General features: G+C 39.1%; 1 protein-coding gene across 3 annotated transcripts in view; it reads left to right on the forward strand.

Moving 5' to 3' along the window:
• Positions 1–3,261: 3,261 nt before the first annotated feature.
• Positions 3,262–27,739, forward strand: part of RCOR3 (REST corepressor 3) — a 36,217-nt gene continuing 11,739 nt past the window's right edge. The window contains exons 1-6 of one of the 3 annotated variants that reach the window (XM_039359661.1): positions 3,262–3,385; positions 3,568–3,776; positions 4,740–4,796; positions 18,066–18,143; positions 21,832–21,884; positions 24,398–24,559. In XM_039359661.1, coding sequence (XP_039215595.1) covers positions 3,608–3,776; positions 4,740–4,796; positions 18,066–18,143; positions 21,832–21,884; positions 24,398–24,559 — 519 coding nt within the window. In that variant the 5' untranslated portion in view covers positions 3,262–3,385; positions 3,568–3,607. Of the gene's footprint in view, positions 3,386–3,492; positions 3,777–4,739; positions 4,797–18,065; positions 18,144–21,831; positions 21,885–24,397; positions 24,560–27,739 lie in introns of those variants that run through there. The other 2 variants (XM_039359662.1, XM_039359660.1) reach the window with 2 other exon arrangements.

The raw sequence follows: 27,739 nt of genomic DNA on the forward strand, positions 1-27,739 counted from the left end.
ACACTACAATAAACACTAGTATTTTAGAATGAAAAAAGCAAAAAAAAAAGAAAAGACAAAATTGCAAAAATCAAAGAAAAAAAGGATTATAAAAATATTTCCAATTTTCTTTTACAGTAGTTATCAGTATATTGTATGTTGGAAAGAAAATCTAGCACTTTTTTATTTATGACATCAGCAGCAAGGTTGCTATATACTCAAAGATAAAAAGAGAAATATAGAATGGGTTCTGAAATTAATGGAGGTAGTCCAATGGTGAAATTGACTGTTCTGCTTAACTTGATTAAATTCCTTACTATTAAGAGAATATCTTACGAATATTGGCATTTTGGAATGTTTATTTTAAAGATTAGCATCATTTGTTTAAAGCTAGAGAAGTTGTAATTATTTCTGGACTAAAAGAAATTTGAAGGTCATCTTTGTTATAAATTTGATATATTTTTTGTCATTTTGTTTTGCTGTTCCCTTTTCTCTTTTATGTTAGTCTTTTGATATTTGATTGTGAAATTTCATAAAGATATTTAAAAAACAAGAGGTTTCCAATCATTATTAAACCTAAGCAATGTCTCATTTCTAATTAAAGCAATCTGTCCATCTCAGCAAGTTCCACCATCTTTACTACTAATTCCCCCTTTATGGGTAAAGTTGATTTTTTTTAACCTTTGTGTATTACACAATCTTACTTCAGTTGTCATATATGAAAATAAAGTTCATAATTTTTTTCCAACAGCTTATAAATCAATCCCAAAATAAAAGTCTCAGGTTTCAATTGTATATGAGTCTTTAGAATCTTCTGTATTATTATATGTAATTGATTCCAACATTTTCTGGCTTTTTTACATGCCCACCATGATAATATGTCCTTTCTTGTTGGTTATAGTTCCAGCATAAGTTTGAAGAACATTTAGACATTCTGGATTTTTATTCCAAGGTATATGTACCAACAATACCTTTTTAAAAACTTATCTTTAAGATTATAACATAGTGTAAATTTCAATCCTTTCAACCATATACTGTATTCTCCCACTGATCCAATGTATATTGTAAACAATGTTTTAGTCCATTTTACCATACATTTTCACTTCTTCCTCTTCTATTTCATATTTCAATAAAGTTGATACATTTTAGCAATAACATCTTCATCATTTGTACACAGTTCCATTTCAAATTCATCTTACATTTGATGAGAGTTGGACACCCCCTCCCCAGCCCAACTAAGAAATAACCTAGGAACACCCCAACTAAACTGGGTCAACAGCAGCCTGAGGCTAAAAGGCAAACACTTGACACACACAATGAGGAACCAGTTAGCAACAATCAGGACACAACAATAAAGTAATTAACACCTTTCAGGCAGGATTAGCAAGGAAATTTAACCAACAATAGTCACTGACCAACAAATCAGAAAAGGCAGATTCAAACTCACCAATCAAAATTGACAAAATTGGAAACCACAAAAAGGTATAAAACCTCTGTTTAAAAGATCATTCTGTCTAGCTAGCCGGGGACTCGAGCTGAATTGTCACTCAACGCTGATCCTCGAAATTAAACCTCTTTCTGGTAGCTGGCTTCACGATCTATTTCTTCTGCGCCGCACCGTCAAGGGGAATCCCGGCTGGAAGGACCGAACGGGGGAGTTCCTCCCAACACATTGTTCAAAACCCAAGTTATTTTATCTAATTTAAATCTTTCTAATAATTACCACTAACATGAATATACTTCTACCACCAGTTCTCTTGTTTTTATTTTATATTCTCCTTAACAAAATTCTAATGTATCAAAGCAAGTCAATCATTTATGTCTAGTAATCATTTCTATTCTATAAAATGCTTCCTGTGCTGAGATCCAAGGCATAGCCTAGGGTTATGTTTCATATTCTCAGGGTGGCTGGCACATCTAACAAAATGAATTTTAAAAGCTACATTAACCTTCATTTTATTGTACTTTAAATATCCATGCCACCCAAATCTCAAACCATTCCCTTCTAACTCCAAAAGCCTTCTGTTTTTCACAACATCCACTCTTTCATTTAGACCAGGGGTAGGCAACCTTGGCTCTTTTATGACTCGTGGACTTCAACTCCCAGAATTCCCGAGCCAGCATGGGGGACCTATGGCTCCTTCATGACTTGTGGACTTCCAACTCCCAGAATTCCTGAGCCAGCATGGCTCAGCTTGGAAACCTCTCCCTTTCCCCTCAGCATGACTGGCTCAGGAATTCTGGGAGTTGAAGTCTCATAAAAGAGCCAAGGTTGCCTACCCCTGATTTAGACCAAGCAGGTGGAAAAGTCAGGCTTTAATGGCCTAAACTCCAGGAAAAACTTCCTATAGCTTTCTGGGGAATTCAGAAAGTCAGTTTTCATCTAGAATGCTTTATGTTTTTGTCTCTCCAGACTAGCCTCCACCTTTGCCGTTCCTCTGGAGATCTTCTAGAAAGGTAAAATATATGCGAGACCAATTCGGCTTAGTTTCAAAGCCTAAACAAGATCAGCCAGGAGTTGTCAACTGGTCAAACAAAACACCAAGTGTCAGGTGCATAAAATGGTTTCAATTATAAAATGACATATGGAATATTAGGAATAAAATCTGTTCCTAATATCATAGCAGGAACAGTTTGGCAATGGAACTACTTAGAAAGAAAACTGATGTGTTCCCCTTTGGGGGCTGAGTTCAAGCAGAGACTAGGTGGCATTTGCCTGGGTTACTTTTGAGTTTCTACCCTGAATAGTTGGATCCCAACCCACTTGATTCATTTCACACGTGGTAATCATTCAGCAATGTTGAAATTACAAGTAGTCAGCCCAAAGGACACTTGCTTAAGCATTAACTTCAAAAACTCCAGAGTATTGTTGTGACTATAACATTTTCCTGTAACCCCATACAGAGGATTCCTCCCAGAATGTTTGCGCCCCCCCCTTTTCACTACCCCCTGGAATATGAAAGAAGTTTTAATCATCATCATCCTTCCCTTTCATCGTGCCAATAACCCGAATCGTATCAAGTTTACGCCTAACACTTTAAAACAGTGAAGCATAAATATACAGTGTGACAATTTCATAAGCCATGAAAAAAGTGCCGGAATGAGAGCTGCCAGAAAACATCAATCCACATTTGCCAAAGGCACGCTCAAAACGGCAGTGCAAGCTCTATTTAACCCGGGAGCACATCCTCCGATACGAGCGAGGCCAACGTGCGCACTACCGGGTTCACACGTGGGGTCCCGCCGAGCTCAAGGAAAGCAGTCTCGGCGTTTGGTTACCGAAGAGCAGCAAGAGCCCTATAGAGCGGCGCTGATAGCCGCGGAAGGAGCGGTTCTGCCAACTTCGCGCGGCAGAAGACAGCAGCAAAGCGCCGCCGCTACAGCCTTCGCCGAACGTTCCCAACGTGTGAGGCTAGATCCGGCTGGGCTGCGGCGGAGGGATCCCCTACCCGTGGGTGGAGGAGACGAGTAAAGGGGGGGGGAGAACGAAGGAGGCGCCGGCGCCGCGGCGGCCCGAGCCGCGGGGGGGGGCGGGGGAAAGGGGCACTAACATGGCGGCTCCACATTAACTTTCCCCCCCTTCGGCAGTCGCTGCCACCGCCGGCCGCCCCTCTCTTGGGTAGCCGTCATGCCGGGCATGATGGAGAAAGGAGCCGAGCTCCTGGTGGGCGCTAAGAACAGGGCGGCCCCCAACGGCACCAAGAACGGCGGTGGCGGCAGCAGCCCCGGTTCCAACGGGAACTTTTTCGAGCCGGAAAGCGGCAGCGGCGGCGGCGGTGACAGCGGCGACGAGCACGGTGCGGGCTTTATCTTCCCCCACCCTTTTTCTCCGAGCGGGCAGACTTGGGCCTAGTTACGTCGCCCCTCTGTACTAGCTGGCTGTGGCGACTGCACTGAGTCTCTATGGATCTCTCTGTGTTGGGGTGTATGCGCGAGCATGCGCGCGCGTTCGTGCAAAAGAGTGTGAGGTGCGCGCGCGATAGGGTCTACAGGGTGCAGATAACGTGAGTGTGGGGGTGTACGCGCGTACGCGCGCGCGTTGTTTCCCTCGGGCGCGCGCACGCTGTTTGTGTGTGTGTCTGTGTGTGTCTGCTTGTCCGTCTGTCCATCATCCCTCTATCCCGTGGAGAGTGGGTGTGCATTTTCACAATGGGCACACGTGTAATGCAACCGCAGCTCTGGCGCGGTACTGCATGGCATTTTACGTGTGTGTACAACTGTACACGTTTAGTGGCATATAACCTTGCGAACGAGTACGTTGTGGGTGTCTGACTGAAAGGATTGCCATGAAGAGTGGTGCACGCAGGTCTAGCTACTGCAGCCCTTTCTGTCTTGTTTTTCTATGCTAGGAATGCATTCGATACATACACCCACACAACATTGTGCTGTATCAGCACAATAAAGTAAAAGGACTGTTTCTGTTTCTAAATTTCTTTTAACACAATTGTTGCCTCTCTGGAAATTAATCCCTACCTGGAATGTTAAAGGGAAGTAGGCATTTCTTTTTCCGGTGTATATGTGGTGGTGGGGGGAGTAATCTTTTTCTTCTTTCTCTCTTCCTACTTGTTCTAAGGCTTTGAGGCTATCAAAGCAACAAGGCTTGTTCTTATTGGTAATTGTCTATTGCATTGTCTGTGATGCTTCTAGATCACAATCTCCACATTTTAATTTGTAATGACTATACTTCAATCATTGAAGAGAAAGGCGTCCTTTCCCCTCCGCCCCTCTAAGAGATGCATTTATTTTTTCTTCCATTGCAGATGTAGGAATGAGGGTCGGAGCAGACTATCAAGCTCGCATCCCTGACTTTGATCCTGGTAAATATATATATATATTTAAAATTGTAACTTGATATCTCTATGCTGTTTTCAAAAATGGGAGCTTATTGCATGTGTTCATTATAATGAAAATGTAATTGAATGCATTCTGTTGAATATTATGTGAGGGTGAAAGGAGGAGAGTTGCTTTGGTGAAGGTTAAAGGTGTAGGATTTTTTTTGGCACCCCTCCCTCAAGGCTTTGTGCAGCTTGTTCGTGGTCACTGAAGGTTTGCAGAGCCAGCTTTTGCTCTTTGGAAGTTGAAATAAGCAGGCCTTATGTATGGAGAAGGTGGCTCTTCCTGTCTAAGAAAGAAAGGATTTTAAATTTTCAAAAACTTACCTGTCTACATCTACAGTAGTTTGAAAAAAGTATTTTATTCCAAGAATATTGAAAAACCATGCCTCCTTGATTTTCCAATATTTAAAAGTGAGGAGTAATGAAGTTTTCAATATAATAAGTAATACTTCTGTTCCCCATGTGATGATGGAATAGACAAACTTGCATTTCTTGATGCTGACTTATCTCTGTCTTAATTTGCATGTACTGTATTAGCAGGGCATCACTATTATCCAAATATAGTCTTATTTCTAGCCATAACTACAAGGAAGCACTACTAACTCTTATTTTCCATAGACCTGGACAATCTGTGCCAGTTGATTACTGCTGCCATAATGGCGCCCTTCTCTTAAAACTATTACTTCACTCCATGGTGATTCTGAATCTTTTTGTTTTAAAAAAGAAGCAAACTTTCTCTTTTTTAGAACTATTTCGTTATTGCTATTAAAAACTTGTCAATTATAAATGAAAACTGGTCTCAACAATAAAAAGCTTCAAGTTTAGTTTTGTTGTATGTGTCATATATACTCTTGGCTTTTGTTTCTATTTGTCATATTTTAAAATATTGTTAGTGGTTGACAGAATTTGTGGTTGGATTCTTGATTTAAAAAGTGCTTTGTACTTTTGCATATGTAATATAAATTAAGTAATACCCTAAACAATACTAGTAAAAGAAGAATTTGCAGTTGAAGTATTGTCTATTCTGTTTGTTGTGTTTCTTGTTTGTCCCCAGAAGTTTCTTTGATATGCCATTTAGACATTTAACAAAAGTCATTTGGCACTTCACAACTGTTCCTCTATGATGATAGAGTTCCTATTTAGTATAGTTGTAGATAATTTGGGATTGTCATATTTGTTTACAATTCATCCATTTGGTCTCAATCAGTGATACAACTATAAGACAAGCATAATCTATGTATGCAATTCATCAGATAGGTTGCTGAGGGCTGAAGTGTGAAACAACTCATAATCACCTAAGTTTATTATGTATTCCATAAAACTTCTTGAGTCGATTAATAATTTCACAGAACTGGATATTTATAAGAAAATAGCAGTAGATGACAACAACTTATCTAATAGCTTTTTCTCTTTGACCAACTTAACTTCCAGGATTATTATTTGTCATTTTCAAATGCAAGAGAGAATATTATATCCTGAATTTATTGTCTATCCATGTAAAATGTATAAAAAGAGGTTTATAGTATCACATCCAAATTTCCTCTTAAGCTTTCAAATACCCATAGTTAGGGTTAACATATAATAATAATAATAATAATAATAATAATAATAATAATGTTGGAAGGGATCTTGGAAGTCATCTAGTCCAACCCCCTTCTCAGGCAGGAAACCCTATACCATTTCAGACAAATGGCTGTCCAGTCTCTTCTTAAAAACTTCCAGGGTTGGCGCATTCATAACTTCTGGAGGCACGTTGATCCACTGATTGTTTTGACTGTCAGGAAATTTCTGCTTAGTGCTATGGATTAGAAATTAATCTCTCTTTGATTAGTTTCCATCCATTGTTTCTTGTCCTGCGTTCATGTGCTTTGGAGAATAGCTTGACTCTCTCTTTGTGGCAACCCCTGCTATCATGTCACCCCTAATCTTTCTCTTCATTAAACTAGACATACCCAATTCCAGCAATTGTTCCTTATATGTTTTAGCCTCTAGTCCCCTAATCATCTTTGTTGTTCTTCTCTGTACTCTTTCTAGAGTTCAACATCTTTTTTTGTTTGCAATATTTTAAGTGTAGCCTTACCAAGGAATTGTAAAGTGATATTAACATTTCATGTGATCTTGAGTCTATCCCTCTGTTAATGCAGCCTAGCACTGTGTTGGCTTTTTTGGCAGCTGCAGCACACTGCTGGATCATATTTAAGTGATTGTCCACTAGGACTCCAAGATCCCTCTCACAGTTACTACTATTGAGCAAGGTATACTATACCTGTGCATTTAGTTTTTCTTGCCTAAATGTAGAACCTTACTTTTTTCACCATTGAATTTCATTTTGTTAGATTAGCGGTTCTCAAGCTGTGGGTCGCGACCCCATTTGTGGTCGATTGACCATTTCACAGGGGTCGCCAAACAACGCAGTCCGCCATTTTTCCCCCTTTTCCTTAGCTGTGCTACTCCCTTTTATTCTATTGGCTTTTGAAAGCCAATAGAATAGACTCTCTTGAATAGAGTCTAATTCTATTGGCTTTTAAAAGCCAATAGGAATTGTCCAGGTTGTCTCTGCCCTGCTGAGCCTGCCAAAAGTCCCATTCTGCAAACAGTGCTGCAAGTTGTCTGCAGCGAAGGTGAGCTGTCTGGAAGTTTCCACCCCTCCCTGCTGAGCAACTACTAAAAATGTAAGAAAAAGAGGGCCAGGGGTGGGAGACCGGCAGGCACAGGGAGGGTTACTGGCATGCGTGGGGCCCGGCGGGGGCCTTACCTCCCTTGGGCTGGGCCAGCTGGTGGCCCAGCCGGTGGTCGGCCTGCTCCGTCTCTGCCACTTGCCAGCTACGCCTCGGCCGGTGCAGGGGGCGGCACCACGCATGCGCGGCGCTCCTGGGCAGGGAAAGTTCTCGACTTTCGACTGATTGGGTAGTCCTCGACTTACGACTAGTTGGGTAGTCCTCGACTTACAACCGGTTGGGGGTCGTGGCATTAAAAAGGTTGAGAACCACTGTGTTAGATAGTGCCCAATGTTCAAGTCTGTCAAAATCCTTCTGTATCTTAACCCTGTCTTCTGGAGTGTTGGCCATTCCTGCCTGCTTGGTGTCGTTTGCAAATTTGATGAGTTCCCCCTCTATCCCCTCATCCAAATCATTGATGAAGATGTTGAAGAGCACTGGGCCCAAAACAGAGCCCTGGGGCACCCCACTGCACATTTCCCTCCATGTAGATGCAGTTCCATTGAGGACCAGATGCTGAGTATGGCCGGTCAACCAGCTACAAATCCATCTGGTGGTGATGCTGTCTAACCCACATTTTTCTATCTTATCAAGTAGTAGGTTGTGGTCTACTTTATCAAATGCTTTACTGAAGTCCAAGTAAATTATATCCACAGCATTCCTCTGATCCACTAATTTTGTCATCTGGTCAAAGAATGCAATACAATTTGTCTGGCATGATCTGTTTATGACAAACCCATGTTGGCTTTTGGTAATAATTTTGTTTGCCTCTAGATGTTCGCTGCTTCATTGCTTATCTTTTCCAGAATCTTCCCAGCTATTGAGCTGGGAATTTTGAGCTACCTATCCATACTACAGTGCTTCTTGAGTACTGGAACTGGTATTAAAGATTTATGGAACATGTTAAGAATGGATTGCTATTAGTATTTGGTGCCTACAGTGTGCCAGGCTATAATAATTGTCTTGATTTCTCATGTACTCTCTTTTCCTAAGTTTACTTTCTATTTTTTTCTCAATAGATTAAACCCATGAATTTGGTTTTCATGTATTTTACCTAGTTGTTTTCTTTAATTGAATTCTCCCTACTATTTAAATTTTACCTTTACCCAATTTACTTTCCCTAGTAGAAAAGTATCAATTGAATAGCAATAGCAGTAGGACTTGTATATTGCTTCATAGTCTTTATTGCACTCTCTAAGCCAGTGATGGCGAACCTTTTAGAGACTGAGTGCCCAAACTGCAACCCAAAACCCATTTATCGCCGGGTGCCAGGTGGGTGTGGCCCACTGGGTGGGCGTGGCTGTGGTGGTCATGGCAGATTGGGTGGGCGTGATCACCTTGATGTTGCTCGTGGGGAGAGACGCCTGTGGGGGCTGGACAGGATTTGGGAGATCCAGGGGGTCTCTGCCAGGTGGGGTGGTGGGCGGGGGGCTCATCCTACGGGGTGAGGGGAGGTAAGGCGAGGCAGGGTGGGGGTGCCATTGTCACAGGGTAAGGTGTGGCAGGGGCAGCTGCTGCCTGACACCACTGACCTCTGCACACAGAGGCCAGCGAGCGCATGGGTGCTGGGATGCATCTGGCCATGTGGGACCTCAGCAAGTTAGTGGGCGGCTGGTTGAAGAGGGACGGTTACCATCTCCAGGGCATGGCCTGTGTGCCCACAGAGAGGGCTCTGAGTGCCGCCTCTGGCACACATGCCATAGATTCGCCACCACTACTCTAAGCAGTTTACAAAGTCAGCATATTGCCCCAACAATCTGGGTCCTCATGTTACTGACCTTGGAAGGATGGAAGGCTGAATCAACCTTCAGCTGGTCAGCATCATACTTCTGGCAGTGAACACAGTCAGCCAGCAATACGCAGTCTAACCACTGAGCCACCAGAGCTCATATAATATTTTATAATAATTTTATTATATTACTCATATCTTTTCTGTTCAGTAGGGAATTTGAAATATCAAAGTCTAAACATTTTCATAGGAGAAATCACCTTGTTTGAGATGGATGACATGTTACCTAAAGATATTTTCTTCATTTGCACTTATCCATGAAATGAACATGCTAAGGCATTTTTTTCTTTTTCTCATCTTGATCCATACCTGAGATAATTAAAGTTGCCCTTAGCTGCTCCTTGACAAAATAATGCTTTCTCCTTTAAGCAGACAACAAGCTGTGGCAATTTTGCTGTGGAGTGTAATCTGATATTTTTCATCAAGTGAGTTCTTTTGGTAATACTATCAAAAGATACCTATCAGCAAGGCATCTATTGGGTGGTATAGGATATATTCTCTCTAGCTTTTGGTGTGATTTCAGAACTATTCAACATTGGGCAGTAAGAAAGTAACTCTATCAGATTGGGCTCTCCTTTGCATCCTTGGGTGGGGAAGGGAGAGCTCAGCTTCAAGGCTTGGATGAGTATAACTGATCAGCAGTGAAAGCAGAAAAGTTGCAGAGAGGCAAGAAAAAAAGAGAAGTTCTCTGTGGTGCTTTATGGTGAAACTTCTCCTGTGCCTATCAGCTTTTGTTTAGACTACTCTTGAACATGAGAGTAGTACTGTTCTGGAAGAACACTGAAGCCATGTCAAAAAGGAGACCAAGTTGATAGTCAAGCTCCCTTTGAATGTGCTCATGCAACATGTATGTGCAGAATCAGAGCAAATTTCAAAAAAAAGATTAAACCTACCAAGGGGAGGCTTTGGTAAATGCTTTCATGTTAGCTGGAGATATAAGGGAAGGGAAGGGAAAAGAACTTCTTTCTGTCTCCATTGTAAAGTGTCCAATGTGTCACAAAGAGAACACTGTTTGCAGATGTTGTGTCTTCCAGGTTAGTTATTGGGGGGGGAGGGGGAGGGAGAGGATCAAATTTTATATCAGGACAGACACACAGTATTTCAACTTGATCAAAAGAAAGAACCCAAAATCTGGCCTGGGGACACAAGCAAAATACAAAAAGAAATTTACCAGCAATTTAGAACAAATCAAATTATCTGAGTGATAAAATATATACCAGTATTGTTACCATAGAATTAAACTGCCATTTAACAAAAAATGGGAAAATGAAGAATTTTCTTTGGTAACTTATATTAAAAAAAGCCTTCACTATGAAGGCTTGCAGGGAAGCTAGGGACAGGTGAAAGGTAGGGAAATCCTGAAAAAAAAACAGAAAATGTGTGGAAAATTATTTTTTCTCTTTTCTACTGCTGCTGGAGCTACTACTACTACAACACTGTTCTTTGTGTTTTTTTCTGAAATAGTTGAATAAATGGAAAGATCATTATAAATGTTTCCTAAAAGGTTCTTTTCAAACTAAGCTAAAAAATTGGATTGTGCTTGGACATACATCAATCTATCAAATATTAATACTTTATTAACATAGTTATTAATAATATAATTAACAAATTAACAAACCACAAAAGGAGAGTGAAGTTTATTCCACACAAATTAGATTATGATATTGGATTTATGTGATATGCTAAAAGTTTTTAAAAGGCTCAGAAGTCAAATTGCTGGTAGTATTTTAGGTTCAGAAAAACTGAAATGATCAGCTAATCACTTTATATAGCAAACATTATTCCCTCTTTTTTCTCATCTTGTTTTGCCTTTGAAATGAATGCTTTTTGCATCAGTGGTATAACAGGAAACAAAGTCCATAATATATAACATTTTTCTTTTAGTTTTTTAGTTCCTTGTTTTCAGATGAGTTATAGGTAATCCTTGACTTACAACCACAATTAAGCCCCAAATTTTCATCTTCAGGCTGGTGTTTTCAGCTTCGTGCTTTGAGCAGCAATGTGTGGTCTTCGCTGTTTCTTCCTTTTAACTGCCAGTGGGGGTATGAACTGGTCCAACACCTTAAAGCCACAGGACATGAAATTGACTTTAAAAATACCAGAACCATTGCCAAAAGTGAACATTTTAATAACAGAATAATCAGAGAAGCCATCGAGATAGAAAAACGCCCACACAGCATGAACAAGCGAGATGATACCTCCCGCCTACCAGCCATTTGGAAACCCGCCCTTATTGACAAACGACTCCCTAACAAAAAAATGATACCAGACCCACACTCACAAAAACCACACAGGAGGTCACCACTACACATCCACGCAAAAAACAAACCCAAAGCCACACCGATGACGAGGCACGACCACAAACCAGAAGCCAGACCACAGCTGCATCATTAGCCACTTTAAACCCCTCCAATCCATACATGAAGCAAACTGACACCCTCCATGAAGAGGAAGCACGACCACGAACGCGAAGCCAAAAAATAGCAAGGCAGCCCAAAATCTCAAACCCCTCTGCAACTCAGACTAACCTGAGCACAACCAAACAGAACACTCCCCCAGCCAATCAGAGCACAGCCAAGCCCCTAACCATTCAGAACACACCTCCACCCAATCAGAACACAGCCAAGCTCCCACCCAATCAGTTCATACCCCCACTGGCAGTTAAAAGGAAGAAACAGCTAAGACCACACATTGCTGCTCGAAGCACGAAGCTGAAAACACCAGCCTGAAGATGACGAATGGGACTTCGTCGAAACGTCGCCAAGACACTTCCAATTTTACGCGGGAGAAAACCCGAACAACCAAAGACCTACATACAAATACCCGCGAAAACCTCAGAACACACACACACACACACACACACACACACACACACACACACACACACACACACACACATATATATATATATATATATATATATATATATATATATTAAGAATATTAAAAACAGAAACGTAAAGAATTGGAAGATGAAATTAAATTAAAAGAAAAGTCTTTGATTTTAAATCCTTCTGATGAAAGTATTAAAGAATCCTTAAAGTTGTTAAGAACACAATTTAATATGTTGTTAGCAGATCAAGCTGCAACCAATTTATTGTTTATGAAACAAAATACATTTTGTAATGCTAACAAGCCAGGGAGATGGCTGGCTTATCAATTGAGAAAGAAACAGAGACAGAGAACAATAGATAAAATAAATTACAATGGTAAATTAGTTTCTCAGAAGGAACTGATTAAGAAATCTTTTTTGGATTATTATCAAAAATTATATAAATCTACTAATGTGCAAATTTTAGAGATAAATAAATATCTAAGCGAGGTTAGTTTCCCTAAATTGACAGAGGATCAGAAACATGAAGTTAATGGTTTAATTACTAAGGAGGAAATTTCGCTAGCAATTCAACAATTGAAACCAGGGAAAGCACCGGGTACGGATGGGTTAACAGCTGTTTATTATAAAGCCTTATTGGAGGAGATGATTCAACCATTAGGTGATCTTTTCAATGGTATTTTACAGGGTCAAGAGATTCCTCCCTCATGGCGTACTGCTTTTATATCATTGATTCCAAAGGAAGATCAAGATCTTACTTTACCAAAGAATTATAGGCCTATATCTCTTTTAAATGTGGATTATAAGATATTTGTAAAAATCTTAGTAAATAGGCTTATGAGGGTGGTGCACCACCTTGTGCATAAAGATCAATCTGGGTTCATAACTGGAAGGTACATGAAAAATAATGTCAGACAAATTATTAATTTATTAGAATATTTAGATAAAAATAACCAAGTTCCTGCAGGGCTGATATTTTTAGATGCTGAAAAAGCCCTTGATCAATTGAATTGGCATTTTATGTTAAGAGTAATGGAAGAGATGAATTTTGGTGAAAAGATATTGCAAGCTCTTATGGTAATATATCAAAAACAAACGGCACAACTTATCGTTAATGGAGGCTTGTCAGAGGTTTTTACAATAGAGAAAGGTACTAGACAGGGTTGCCCATTATCACCGTTGCTGTTTGTCTTAACACTGGAAATACTGTTGATCAAAATTCGAGAGTCGCAGGAAATTAAAGGAATAGAAGTTAATAAAAAAGAGTATACGTTAAGAGCTTTTGCGGATGACTTGGTTATCACTTTGTCGCAACCTACTTATTCTGTAGTAAAATTATTACAGTTGATTCATAATTATGGTTTGGTTTCGGGTTTTAAGATTACTGTTAATAAGACTAAAATTTTACCTAAAAATATGACTAGTCGGGAGAAGCAGACTTTGGTTAATTTGACGGGTTTTGAAATTGTTAATAAGGTAAAATATTTGGGGGTGATGCTATCTGTTTCTAATGCAAAATTATTTAAAAATAATTATGAAAGGTTGTGGGTTATGGTACAGAGAGACTTGAAGAATTGGGAAAAGTTGCAATTATCCCTCATGGGAAGAATTGCAGTGATAAAAATGAATATTCTACCCAAGTTTCTCTTTTGTTCCAAATGATACCGATTTGAAGAATGAGATCAATTTAACTGAGTGGCAGAAAGGCCTTAATAAATTTTTGGGCAGGGAAAAAGCCAAGGGTTAAGTTTAAAATTATGCAAGATTTCCGTGAGAGGGGAGGACTCAAGGTGCTGAATTTGAAATTATATTATGATGCGGTGGTTTTAACATTAGTTAGTGATTGGGTAAATTTGACAAATTCTGATATACTTCACTTAGAGGGATGAATTTACTTTTTGGGTGGCATGCCTATTTAATATTTAATAAAAAAATGGATTGGGCTTTTAAATCTCATATCTTAAGAATTTCTTTACTTAGGGTTTGGAGAAAATATTATAAAAGTGATTTCAAAGTACCATTATGGGCTATACCTTGGCATGCAATAGAAGGAATAAAAAGAGGGGTTAAAATGGATATGGTGTCCTATAGACAGTTACTTAAATGGGATGGACAAAACTGGCAGTTAAAAATCACGGGAAGAGTTAGCACAAGAAAATATTATTATTCTTGGTTCCAATATAGGCAATTATTAGACAGATGGAAGATGGACTGTAAGGTGGGTTTTCTCAGAGAAGATGAAAATCTTATTAAGCAAGTGAAGGATCAAAGACAAACCTACATTAAGAGGATTTATGGGGTTTTAGTTGAATTGGATTCAGAAACGGAACTAATTAAAGATTGTATGATTAGATGGCGCAGAATTTTGGTGAGCCAATTCCATTGGACACCTGGGAAACTATTTGGGTGAGAAATGTCAAATTACACAAGCACAGAACTTAAGGGAGAATTTTTATAAAATGTTTTATAGATGGCACCTTGATCCACAAAAAATGTCTTTTATGTACCCTGACTTACAACCTAAATGTTGGAGATGTGGTTGTATGGACGCTACTTATTATCATTTGGTGGTCGTGCAGAGAGATAAAAGCATTCTGGATTAAGATATGGTGGAATATCCAGAGAATTTTTAAAAGGAGGGTAAAATTTACTCCACAATTATTTTTGTTAGGTATAGTTATTGATTGTGATACAAAGGAGGTTATATTGATGTTAAAATTTGATTACAGCTGCGAGGCTGTTAGTAGGACAATATTGGAAGAAGGAATCTTTGCCTACATTGCAGGAATGGTTTCTTAAAGTGTCTCATTTGGCGGAAATGGCAAAGATTTCGGCTTTCTTAAAGGGTCAAACGCAAGAGAAATTTCTTGCTGTTTGGGATAAATGGATAAAATTCATACAATTTAAATTTGATATAAAAAAAATACTATATAGTTTTTTCATAATTTTTAACTTTATATATATATATATATATATATATATTATATATATATATATATATATATTATATATTATATATATATATATATATATTCTATTTTATATTCTTTTTTTTATAAATATAAATTTTTTTTAACTTTTTTTAATTAAGCCTATATTCTGCTCTGGGAGGCCCTGGGAGGGAGAAGGGGGGGTTTGGGTAGGGGTGGGGGAAGGGGGGTTTTGTTGGGTAATGTTTGTTTTTATTTGTATATGTTGTTTTTTGTTTTTGTATTGTCTTTTATTTTCTGTAAAATTTATAAAACTCTTTAATAAAAAAAAGAATATTAAAAACAAAACAGTGATTCCTGGGTAGACTCATATTAAACAATAAAATATACGAACACCAGGAAGTTATAAAACTATAAAAAGTTTTAATAAAACCAGAATAAAACCAAGCTTTCGCTGGCATCTGCCAGCATCATCAGGGTAGTGAGGTGAAATAGGGAGTGAAATAGGGAGAACCAAGAAGGAGAATGAGGTGAATAAACAACATAAACACAGACAGTGCACATCTAATTACGTGGAATTAAGGAGTCCCCCCGACTTACAGTTATGCAAAGAAGGGAGGAAGAGCTGCGGTACCAGCACAAGTAAGGAAAGTGAGGAAATTACAGCTTGCAACACAGAAACTACGATCAAAACGCAGGTGGATTGGCTGGGACCCATGACGAGGTCAAGAAGCCGGGCGCAAAGAACGCCACATCTATAAATAGCTTCTCCCATCGACTGGAGACTACCCTGATGATGCTGGCAGATGCCAGTGAAAGCTTGGTTTTATTCTGGTTTTATTAAAACTTTTTATAGTTTTATAACTTCCTGGTGTTCGTATATTTTATATATATATATATATATATATATATATATATATATATATATATATATATATATATATATATATATATATATAATCAACATTAAGAATAATCCAAAGCAAAGAAGAAAAACTGAGGTATTATAATTACACAAAAATAAACAAATACTTGAGCTTCAGCTCCCCTAACATCCTAGCCCTAGTGGGGGGGGGGGAAAGCCCTAATGCTCTAGGTCTGGGATATGAAACTGGCGGCCCGCAAGCCATATGTGTCACATGCAGGCCACACCCACCTCAGCTCCGCAAAGGCAGAAATTGTTGTGATATGTCACGATACATCACGTGACGTGATTTGAGTTTGACACCCGTGCTCACAGCCTTTCAGAATATACAGGGGGTTAGGGTCTTCTGAATCTCAGAGATGTGCGATAAGGCATGCCTGCTTAGTCCCACAAGATGACACTATTTAGTAGTGGGAAGCTAAGTATGTCCATCTGTTAGATCATTTTCTTTGCCCATTCTCTGCTTTTGCCAATTACCTGGTGTGGGAACATTTATTTAGTGAATATGAGTGAACATGTAAAAACAAATTTCCTTCCCCCATCAGTGTGGTCCTAAAGATTTTTTATTCCCAGTTAGACAATTTTCTTTTCACCTCATAATAGGATAAATTTGGAACTAGTGGTAATCTTCAATTCTAACACTTCACAGCATTTCTATTGATGTAGAAAACTAATGGCAATCCTTCAGGAAGGGTTGAATAGTCTCTGAGTTGGAAAATTTTGCTTTAAGCTAAGTTTTTTCAGGACATCTCTCATAGCATTCAGTGATATAAATTAGTAATGATTCTTGGTGACTTCACAAAGTCCTTATTGTTTTCTTGATATTAGTAAAGAGGTGGCTTGCTGTTGCCTTTTTTGACTTTCCAATCTAGTCTAAAGCCCTAGGATTTTCTGGTGGCTTCCCGTCCATGTAGTAACCAGAGATGATGTTTCATAGCTTTTCAAAATAATCTAGATCAGTGGTGGCGAATCTATGGCATGGGGGCCAGAGGCGGCACTCAGCATTCTCTATGGGCACGCGCACCGTCGCCCCAGTCCTAGGCCTTCAGCTGGGTTTTATAAAACCTTTTTGCTTTAGTCCTCCGCTGCCGTGTGCAAAAAAAAAGTTCAATCAATCAGTCAATTTCAACTTCTCGCAGGGAAAAAAAAAAAGATCTTGCAAAGTTGGAATTGATTGATTGAACTTTTTAGTCCCACCCAGTCTGCCGTTACCACTGCAGCCATGCCCACTCAATGGCCACACTCCCCCAATTGGCCACACCCAGCCAATGGGCCACACCCACCCGGCATCCGACAATGCATAAGTGGGTTTTGGGTTGCAGTTTGAGCACTCGGTCTCCAAAAAATTTGCCATCACTGCTCTAGATGGTGCTACTTGCTATGACAGTGGTTTGAGAAACAATATAACATATAGAATGCATTATATTCCACAACCTCATAGGAAAATAAGTAAGATGTTCAGTTTGTATTTCAGATTTAATTTTTTCTGTTACCCCTCTTGTTAATTATTTTGCAAAGATATATGATAACAACTATCTTTCATGCACATTAACTGTGTCTTCCCTTACATGGTATTAAGAGCTTTACCTTAAGACAACTTTTTCATAATAGGGATAAGAACTAAATGTATTATTCTAGATCAGATATGTCAAACTCGCAACATCACATGTCGCGCAACGTATCAGGACAGTTTTGCTATTGCCAGCAATGGGGTGGGCACGGCTTCCACGTGATTCATCCGCCCATGGGCCGGCAGTTTGACACTCCTGTTCTAGATGCTCAGCACATGAAATTATTTTAGATGTACCAGGGTTGGTGACTTTTGAAAGCAAAGTTCTCATTGAAATGAATTCTAGCCTATGCTACTTGAAAAAGTTTTCCATTGTTTCTGTGTTTCATTACTTACAAGGTGAAAAATACATAATAGTTTTGTCTAATTGCATATTAACAATAAAACATTGATCAGGCTATGCTTCTTTTGACTTAATATGTTTTAATATTTTTATTATTTGGATTAGGTATTCTTTGAAGTACTGAAGATATTAACTTTCTTTCAGGAGCTACAAAATACACAGATAAAGACAATGGAGGGATGCTTGTGTGGTCTCCTTATCATAATATTTCTGATGCCAAATGTAAGTTTGATAAACTGCATTAAATAGAATCCTGGGAATTAATATGTATAAGGGTTACATCACAGATTATAAATTGCAACATATAAAACATTTCATTGCACAAATTAATGTGAAACTGATGTGCAGGTGATACAAGCATATATACATTTTGCTCTAAATGTATATATCTGATCAGTCAATAATCAGTTATTATCTGTCTGTGGATATTATATTGATTTCTATTTGAAAATGTTACTTGGAATTTTATAATGTGCAGAGCATCTCTGATGCATGTACTGCTTTAAAATGTTAAAATGCTTTTTAAAAGGTACATCTTGAATACTATTACAATTTTGTGTTTTGACCTCAGTGCAATGAATAAGTTAAATTTTCAGGATGTAATTGGCCTATCTAGTAAAAATTATCCAATCTAATAAAATATTGAAAATATATCCTTGCATTTCATATAAATACACTTTCTAAATTGACAAACATGTGACATAAAATCAGGCATAATGATAAGCAATAAAATCTGCATTAGCATACTGTGGGCTGAAACATCCTGCAACAGCTGACCAATTATATACCTGCTCAGTATTCTGATGCTTCTGAATCTGAAGTTTTAGATGAGGCATTGATTGATTGATTGATTGAAGTGTATGCTGCTGAATTATAATCAACTAATGATGGCTTAGAAGAAAATTAAGTAAAATCACTATCAAAATAAACTGAAGTAAATAACACATCCTAATAGATAATTACCAAATAAATCTAATTCCAGGTAACAGTCAGTTCCCGGGGGTTCTCTGGAAGGATACAGCCTATATTAGCTTCCAGAATAAATAAATGTATTAATCCAACATGAATATATGTATCCATATTGTTATGATCTAGATACTTAGAATTTTTATGTTTCTGCCATGGTAATTGAAGAATATTTTGTTGGTCAGAGGCTCATATATCTAGTATGGTGTCCTTGCATGCTACTATATATAGCCAATTCTATATATTGCATGATTGGCTTATGGATTCATGAATCCCTGTTCAATAGTCCCTTGCTTCAAAAGAACTTATAGATTCATGAATCCATGTTGATGTATTTTCCAGTTACCAAAAAAGGAAAGATTCCCAATTATATGACTGTAGGATTTAATTCTTTTAAGAGATATATTTTTAAGAGCAAAATGTTAAAAAAAATGGGGGAAATGACAGTTTAAACACATTTCAATTTTGTCCTACAGTGAGGGAAAAAATTATTTGATCCCCTGCGGATTTTGTACGTTTGCCCACTGACAAAGAAATGATCAGTCTATAATTTTAATGGTACATTTATTTTAATGGTGAGAGACAGAATAACAACAAAAATTTAGAAAAACCCATTTCAAAAAAGCTATAAATTGATTTGCATTTTAATGAGTGAAATAAATATTTGACCCCTTCGCAAAACATGACTTAGTACTTGGTGACAAAACCCTTGTTGGCAATCACAGAGGTCAGATGTTTCTTGTAGTTGGCCACCAGGTTTGCACACATCTCAGAAGGGATTTTGTCTCACTCCTCTTTGCAGATCCTCTCCAAGTCATTAAGGTTTCGAGGCTGACGTTTGGCAGCTCGAACCTTCAGCTCCCTCCATAGATTTTCTATGGGATTAAGGTCTGGAGATTGGCTGGGCCACTTCAGGACCTTAATGTGCTTCTTCTTGAGCCACTCTTTTGTTGCCTTGGCTGTGTGATTTGAGTCATTGCCATGCTGGAATACCCATCCACAACTCATTTTCAATGCCTTTGATGAGAGAGTTTCTTACCCAAGATTTGATGGTACATGGGCCCGTCCATCTCCCTTAGCAGAAAAACACGCCCAAAACATAATGTTTCCACCTCCATGTTTGACAGTGGGGATGGTGTTCTTGGGGTCATAGGCAGCATTTCTCCTCCTCCTCCAAACACAGTGAGTTGAGCTGATGCCAAAGAGCTTGATTTTGGTCTCATCTGACCACAACACTTCCACCCAGTTCTCCTCTGAATTATTCAGATGTTCATTGGCAAACTTCAGACGAGCCTGTACATGTGCTTTCTTGAGCAGGGGGACCTTGTGGGCACTGCAGGATTTCAGTCCTTCATGGCGTAGTGTGTTACCAATTGTTTTCTTGGTGACTATGGTCCCAGCTGCCTTAAGATCATTGACAGGATCCTCCCGTGTAGTTCTGGGCTGATTCCTCACCATTCTCATGATCTTTGAAACTCCGTGAGGTGAGATCTTGCACGGAGCCCCAGACCAAGGGAGTTTGACAGTTATTTTGTGTTTCTTCCATTTGCGAATAATCGCACCAACTGTTGTCACCTTCACACCAAGCTGCTTGGCGATAGTCTTGTAGCCCATTCCGGCCTTCTGTAGGTCTACAATCTTGTCCCTGAAATCCTTGGACAGCTCTTTGGTCATGCCAAAGAGAGAGTTTGGAATCTGATGGATTGATTGATTGCTTCTGTGGACAGGTGTCTTTTATACAGGTAGCAAACTGAGATTAGGAGCACTCCCTTTAAGAGAGTGCTCCTAATATCAGCTAGTTACCTGTATAAAAGACACCTGGGAGCCAGAAATCTTGCTGATTGATAGGAGATCAAATACTTATTTTACTCATTAAAATGCAAATCAATTTATAACTTTTTTGAAATGGGTTTTTCTGGATTTTTTTTTTTTTTTTTTTTTTTTTTTTTTTTGGTTTTGTTTTGTTATTCTGTCTCTCACTGTTAAAATAAAGCTACCATTAAAATTATAGACTGATCATTCCTTTGTCAGTGGGCAAACGTACAAAATCAGCAGGGGATCAAATAATTTTTTCCCTCACTGTAGATTATTGATATTTAATAAGTTTAAATATCTGCATCTCAGTTCAGAAAATTAATTGTTACAGTATTATAAAAATGGCATCAAATTAACAAATGCATCACATTTTCATGTTGCATATTTCAGGGCTTAAATAAAGTCTTCACCTTCGTATTCATTTGTAAATAAAGTCTGTCCTTCTAAATGAAATATTTTTGCTCCCTATTTTCTATCAGACATTCTGAGAATGTCACATTTATCTCTCCACATCAGTTTTATACTTTTAACTCTCTTCATCTGATTCTTCTCTTTCCTTACTACCTTATTTAACCATACAGAGATCTAAGCTGTTCTTCAATAAAGATCAACAGCCTTTAGGTGCAAAAAAGGAAACACTGCATTGAATCTCCTTGTATTGCACTCATATTTGAGTGTAATATTATTTCACTGAATCAGAAAAAAGCTAGAAGGAAGAAAACTCGAAGTACTTATATAGCTAATGAAAAGGTGTTTGAAAGCTCTGGTATAGTAGTGAGTTGGATTTTTGACTTTCCATAGAATTACTTCAAGATGAGCCTTTCTGTGCTTATTGTTGGATTTCTTACTGCCCTTGAATAACACTGCAGAATTGCAGTTTTGATGAACAGCTTTTTTCCCTTCCTATAGAATCTTTTCAGTATATGCATTTTTTTAGAGATGCATAGAGTTGAAGCAGGATATAAAGATAAATAAAACTATAATGAACATAAGTAGCACAAATATTATTTCAGTAATATTTAAATAAACCAAAAAGGAATAATATGTAATGGGGATCTATGATCCTAAAATGTGGGGGGTTTTTTGTAAATATATTAGAAAATAATTCTAGCATCATTCTGTTACACAGTGGATGAATATATTGCTATAGCAAAGGAAAAACATGGATACAATGTGGAACAGGTAAGAGTTTTAAAAGATTATCAGTAGTACAAGACAAGTTAGCATTTTTCTTTGCAAGGCTTTGTTTGATAAGTAAAACTATATAATCATAAAATAATCAACACCTCCTTGATAGAGGGGTCTTTCCCGCAACCTTTAAAGGAAGCGGTGGTGAGGCCCCTCCTCAAGAAGCCTTCCCTGGACCCAGCTGTTTTGAAGAACTTTTGTCCTGTCTCCAACCTCCCTTTTGTGGGGAAGGTTGTAGAGAAGGTGGTGGTGTCCCAACTCTTGCGATCCTTGGATGAAACTAATTATCAGGACCCTTTTCAATCTGGTTTCAGGCCCGGCTACAGCACTGAGACTGCTTTGGTCGCACTGACCGATGACCTCTGGCGAGCCCGGGATAGGGGTCATTCCTCTATCCTGGTGCTTCTTGACCTCTCAGCGGCTTTCGATACCATCGACCATGGTATCCTTCTGCGTCGTCTCGGAGAGGTGGGGGTGGGCGGCACCGTATTGCGGTGGTTCTCCTCCTACCTCTCTGACAGGTCGCAGTCGGTGTTGGCGGGCAGACAGAGATCGACCCCTAGGCGCCTCGATCATGGGGTGCCTCAGGGCTCGGTCCTGTCCCTCCTCCTTTTTAACATCTACATGAAACCGCTGGGTGAGATCATTCGGCGACACGGGGTGAGGTATCATCAGTATGCGGATGATACCCAATTATATATCTCCACCCCGTGTCCTTTCAGTGAAGCAGTCGACGTGATGTGCCAGTGCCTGGAAGATGTGAGGGTCTGGAGGGGGGTCAACAGGCTTAGACTCAACCCTGACAAGACCGAGTGGCTCTGGGTCTTGCCTCCCAAAGGTCAACTGGATGGTCCATCATTAGTCCTGGGGGGGGTAAATTTAGCTCCCTCAGTGCAGGCACGCAACTTGGGTGTCCTCCTGGACTCACAGCTAAATTTGGAACAACATCTATCGGCTGTGGCCAGGGGGACCTTTGCCCAGGTTCGCCTGGTGCACCAGTTGCGGCCTTATTTGGACCGGGAGGCTTTACTCACGGTCACTCATGCCCTTGTCACCTCAAGACTGGATTACTGTAACGCGCTCTACATGGGGCTACCCTTGAAGAGCGTTCGGAGGCTGCAGTTGGTTCAGAATGCAGCCGCGAGAGCGATTGTGGGCGCGCCAAGGTACGCCCACGTGTCACCTATCCTCCGCGAGCTGCACTGGCTTCCTGTGGGTCTCCGGACGCAATTCAAGGTGTTGGTTATCACCTTTAAAGCCCTTCATGGCATAGGGCCAGGTTACTTACAGGACCGCATACTGCCGCACAGTTCCCAGAGACCGGTGAGGTCCCACAGATTGGGCCTCCTTCAGGTCCCGTCGGCCAGACAATGTTGGCTGGCGGGCCCTCGAGGAAGGGCCTTTTCTGTGGTGGCTCCGACCTGGTGGAATCAACTTCCCCCCGAGGTTCGAACTACTCCCACCCTGCCGGCCTTTAAGAAAGCCATTAAAACTCTCCTGTTCCGGCAGGCCTGGGGCTGATGTCCCCGGGGGGGGGGGATATGATCGGACACGCTGTATGAATGTATTTTATTGTTTTATTGTCATATTATTGTTTTAATTTTGTATGCCGCCCTGAGTCCCTTGGGATTGGGCGGCATATAAATTTTAGAAATAAACAAATAAATAAATAAATAAAATAGTGTCTATTGTTTTAGAAAACAGAGAGGAAAGAGAAAACAGAGAAGTAACATTCCATCTTCTGTTTCTTCTAAAGGAAAATTTTAATCTGTTTCTGAAAGTAAAGGGGGAAAAGGGGCATTCAAGTATCCCCAGGGAAGAGTTCTATAATAAAAGGGTCATGGGTAAAAGTCTCACTTCTTATATCAACTAACCTAACTTCCAAAATGAGTGGAATGTAGTGTTAAACTTCAGATATGATTTGAATATGAAAAGGGAAGATCTTCAAATTACCTCAATGTCAGCGTGTTTAGAGAATGAATGAAGCCTGTGGCCAATTAAAATGTCAACTTCCATTAGATCTAGCCAGCATTGTCAAAGATGATGGAGCTGAATATTTTAATCCCAAATTACAGTTTTATTTATTTAAACAAGTGTAAATATTATTTAAGTTCTATAGCACAACAGATACTCTTCAAAAAATCTACTTGAAACTTCTTTGTGAGAATAATTCAATAATTTAGAAAGGGCAAAATTCCCTTTTTTAAAGTAAACACTTTGAACTTGGTTATGTAGAATATAAGCAGAAGCAAGGGATTAAATGGTTGCAACCTTGTTTGCAACAATATACTGTACAATGTGAAGCTGTGTGTTTCCTTTTTTTTTTTACATCAGAATATATAGCTTGTATTGGAGAAAGTCAAAAACATTAAGTGCAGCTAGGTGGGTAAAATGTGTCTTCTGACACACCCAGATATAATCTTGCACATCATTAAGATAACATAAGAAAGTAAAAGGTCAGTATGGCACACCATGAAACTTATACCTGCTTGGTTTTTTTTTTAAAGGCACTTGGAATGTTGTTCTGGCATAAGCACAACATTGAGAAATCCCTTGCAGATCTCCCAAATTTTACGCCTTTTCCAGATGAGTGGACAGTTGAAGATAAAGTCCTTTTTGAACAAGCTTTCAGTTTCCATGGAAAAAGCTTTCACAGAATTCAACAAATGGTAAAGAAATAAACTGCTGATACCCCCACCCTTCAGAGTATTTCACAAGGGTCAAGAGAGTAAGTGGTATAGGATTGAAGACAGTGGCTAAGGCAAACTACAATATGGCATGCTAAGAAGCACTTTTTTTCTTTCCCAGATAAAAAAATAATCTGTTTTATTATGATCTAATGGGCATATACAGAAACTACTGCGAAAGGAAAAATTCAAATTCATTGAAATAATACAATAATGATGCTATAGAAAAACAGTTCCCCCACATTTTAAGATTCTCCCAAGAGGAGTTCAGAATTATCCAGAATAAATGACATAAATTTATAGAATATGGAAATTAATAAAAAAGATCTACAAACATTAAAAGAAATTTAAAACATTACAAAATGGATGAAAAGATACAAAATCATATTTCCTGTTGATGAGTATAAGAGCATCAGAAGCAAAAAAAAGTGAAGTGAAATAGGAAATAAGCTCTCATTAGGAAAATTCACACACTCAAAGTACTTGTCTTTGTTCTGGGGAAAGAAAGCAGGATCATTGCATAAAGCTGCAAAATCCAAGTGATGCAAATGCACTTACACAGTCTCTTCTTAAAATCAGGCATATGTGTGTGCATATAGAGCAGTGGTTCTCAATCTGTGGGTCGGGACCCCATTTGGGGTCGAACAACCATTTCGCGGGGGTCGCCAAACAACGCAGTCCGCCATTTTTTTCCCCTTTTCCTTAGCTGTGCTATTCCCTTTTATTCTATTGGCTTTTGAAAGCCAATAGAATAGAGTCTCTTGAATAGAGTCTAATTCTATTGGCTTTCAAAAGCCAATACGAATTGTCCAGGCTGTCTCTGCCCTGCTGAGCCCGCCAAAAGTCCCATTCTGCAAACGGTGCTGCAAGTTGTCTGAAGCTTCCACCCCTCCCTGCTGAGCAACTACTAAAAATGTAAGTAAAAGAGGGCTAGGGGTGGGAGGCCGGCGGGCACAGGGAGGGTTGCTGGCACGCATGGGGCCCGGCGGGTGCCTTACCTCCCTTGGGCTGGGCCAGCTGGTGGCCCAGCCGGTGGTCAGCCTGCACCATCTCTGCCGCTTGCCAGCTACGCCTCGGCTGGCGTAGGGGGCGGCACCATGCATGCGCGGCACTCCCGGACAGGGAAAGTCCTTGACTTACGACCGGTTGGGGGTCACGGCATTAAAAAGGTTGAGAACCACTGATATAGAGACATACACATACACACAGAGAGAGAGGGAGACAGAGATTATATTGATTTATAATATTTGCAATGATTGTTACTGGCTAAATTGTGCTTTTGGTGTGAATTAAAACTGACCATATATAGTACTTAACTAATTCGTGGAGTACATTTTGGTGTGTTATTTATTCTTTTTCATTTTAAAAGGTAAAATCAACATTTATTCATTCCAAATTTCTTTTCTTCAGTTGTGAAGATGTATTTAACAGTAATATAAATCTGTCTTCCAAGTTCCATCCCTTAACAGAAGCTAGAACTTGAGACAACTTTAGCTTTAAAAAATAAATATTACAAGTAAAGGGAAAATACTTGTTAATAATTAGTAATAGATTTATAAAGCTAATGCTATTTCATCTGAATTAATGATTAAGGTAAATTCCACTTTCTAAGATTAAGAAATAATAGACATAAATACCCTATTTTCCATCAAAAGAGGACCCTTGATGGCAGTGTTTCTCAACCTTGGCAACTTTAAGATATGTAGACTTCAATTCCCAGCCAGAATGGTGACTCGGAAAGTTTGGAATTTGAAGTCCACATATCTTAAAGTTTAGAAAAACTACTCTGTGCAGGGTGTTGGGGTTTCTATATAACAGTTATAAAACAGTAAAGAATCAGTCTAGAAAAAAATCAATCTTTTTCTTAACTTTTTATCTTTTTCCCTAAATATTCTAATTGACTTTTTATTGTTCCTTTATTAAACAAGAACAATTCACAGATATCATTCAGTTGGAAGAGTTATTTAATTAATATTTCCTTTAAGGAAGAACTAGCTTCCATAATTCTATCCGACTTAAAAGAGTTCTCAGTTGCCTTCCTCAGTGGTATATGGTCCAAGAGGTTTATTAGAATAGCTCTCTGCAATTCAGCAAGCATGCTTGTCTGGTTCTTTGATTTTGGAAAGAGATCCTTCTCAAGTTAATGCCTTGCTCACATTGTTCCAGGGTCAAAAGGATATGGTAAAAAAATGTGTAGATTAATATTAGCTATCTGTCACATTTATTTCTCCTGAATGCTTTATTTCCCATATGAGTACAGATACGGAGATATTATAGAAAAATGAAATTCGCCATGTGAATATTTGCTCGGCTTGGCATAAGTTGCCATAGATATAATTTCTATATAATCACTTGCCCAGTATTGTTAGTCCCTTTCAAAGCCTCAGATTTACATGTATCACTGAGCACATTACAGAACATTGTCTTTGGTCATTCCTTTTTTAAACATAAAATTAAACATCTACTGCCAAATTCCAAGTGTGGCCCAGATTTTATATTTCTATAATGTGTGAGTGAATTTAAATTTAATAAATGTTCAGACTTGAACATTGGGCGTTATTTAACAAAATGAAGTTCAATGGTGAAAAAAGTAAGATTCTACATTTAGGCAAGAAAAACCAAATGCACAGGTATAGTATAAGTGGTACCTTGCTCAATAGTAGTAACTGTGAGAGGGATCTTGGAGTCCTAGTGGACAATCACTTAAATATGAGCCAGTAGTATGCTGCAGCTGCCAAAAATGCAGCACAGTGCTGGGCTGTATTAACAGAGGGATAGAATAAAGATCACGTGAAGTGTTAATACCACTTTACAGTGCCTTGGTAAGGCCACACTTGGAATACTGCATCCACTTTGGGTCACCACGATGTAAAAAAGATGTTGAGACTCTCAAAAGAATACAGAGAAGAGCAACAAAGATGATCAGGAGACTGGAGGCTAAAACATATAAGGAATGGTTGCTGGAATTGGGTATGTCTAGTTTAATGAAGAGAAGGACTAGGGGTGACCTGATAGCAGTGTTGCAATATCTCAGGGACTGCCACAAAGAAGAGGGAGTCAAGCTATTCTCCAAAGCGCCTGAAGGCAGGACAAGAAGCAATGGATGGAAACTAATCAAAGAGAGAAGCAACCTAGAACTAAGGAGAAATTTCCTGATAGTTA

Source organism: Crotalus tigris, unplaced genomic scaffold, assembly GCF_016545835.1.
Source record: "Crotalus tigris isolate CLP2741 ecotype Arizona unplaced genomic scaffold, ASM1654583v1 scf7180000019097.2288821080:1192077, whole genome shotgun sequence".
NCBI lineage: Eukaryota > Metazoa > Chordata > Lepidosauria > Squamata > Viperidae > Crotalus > Crotalus tigris.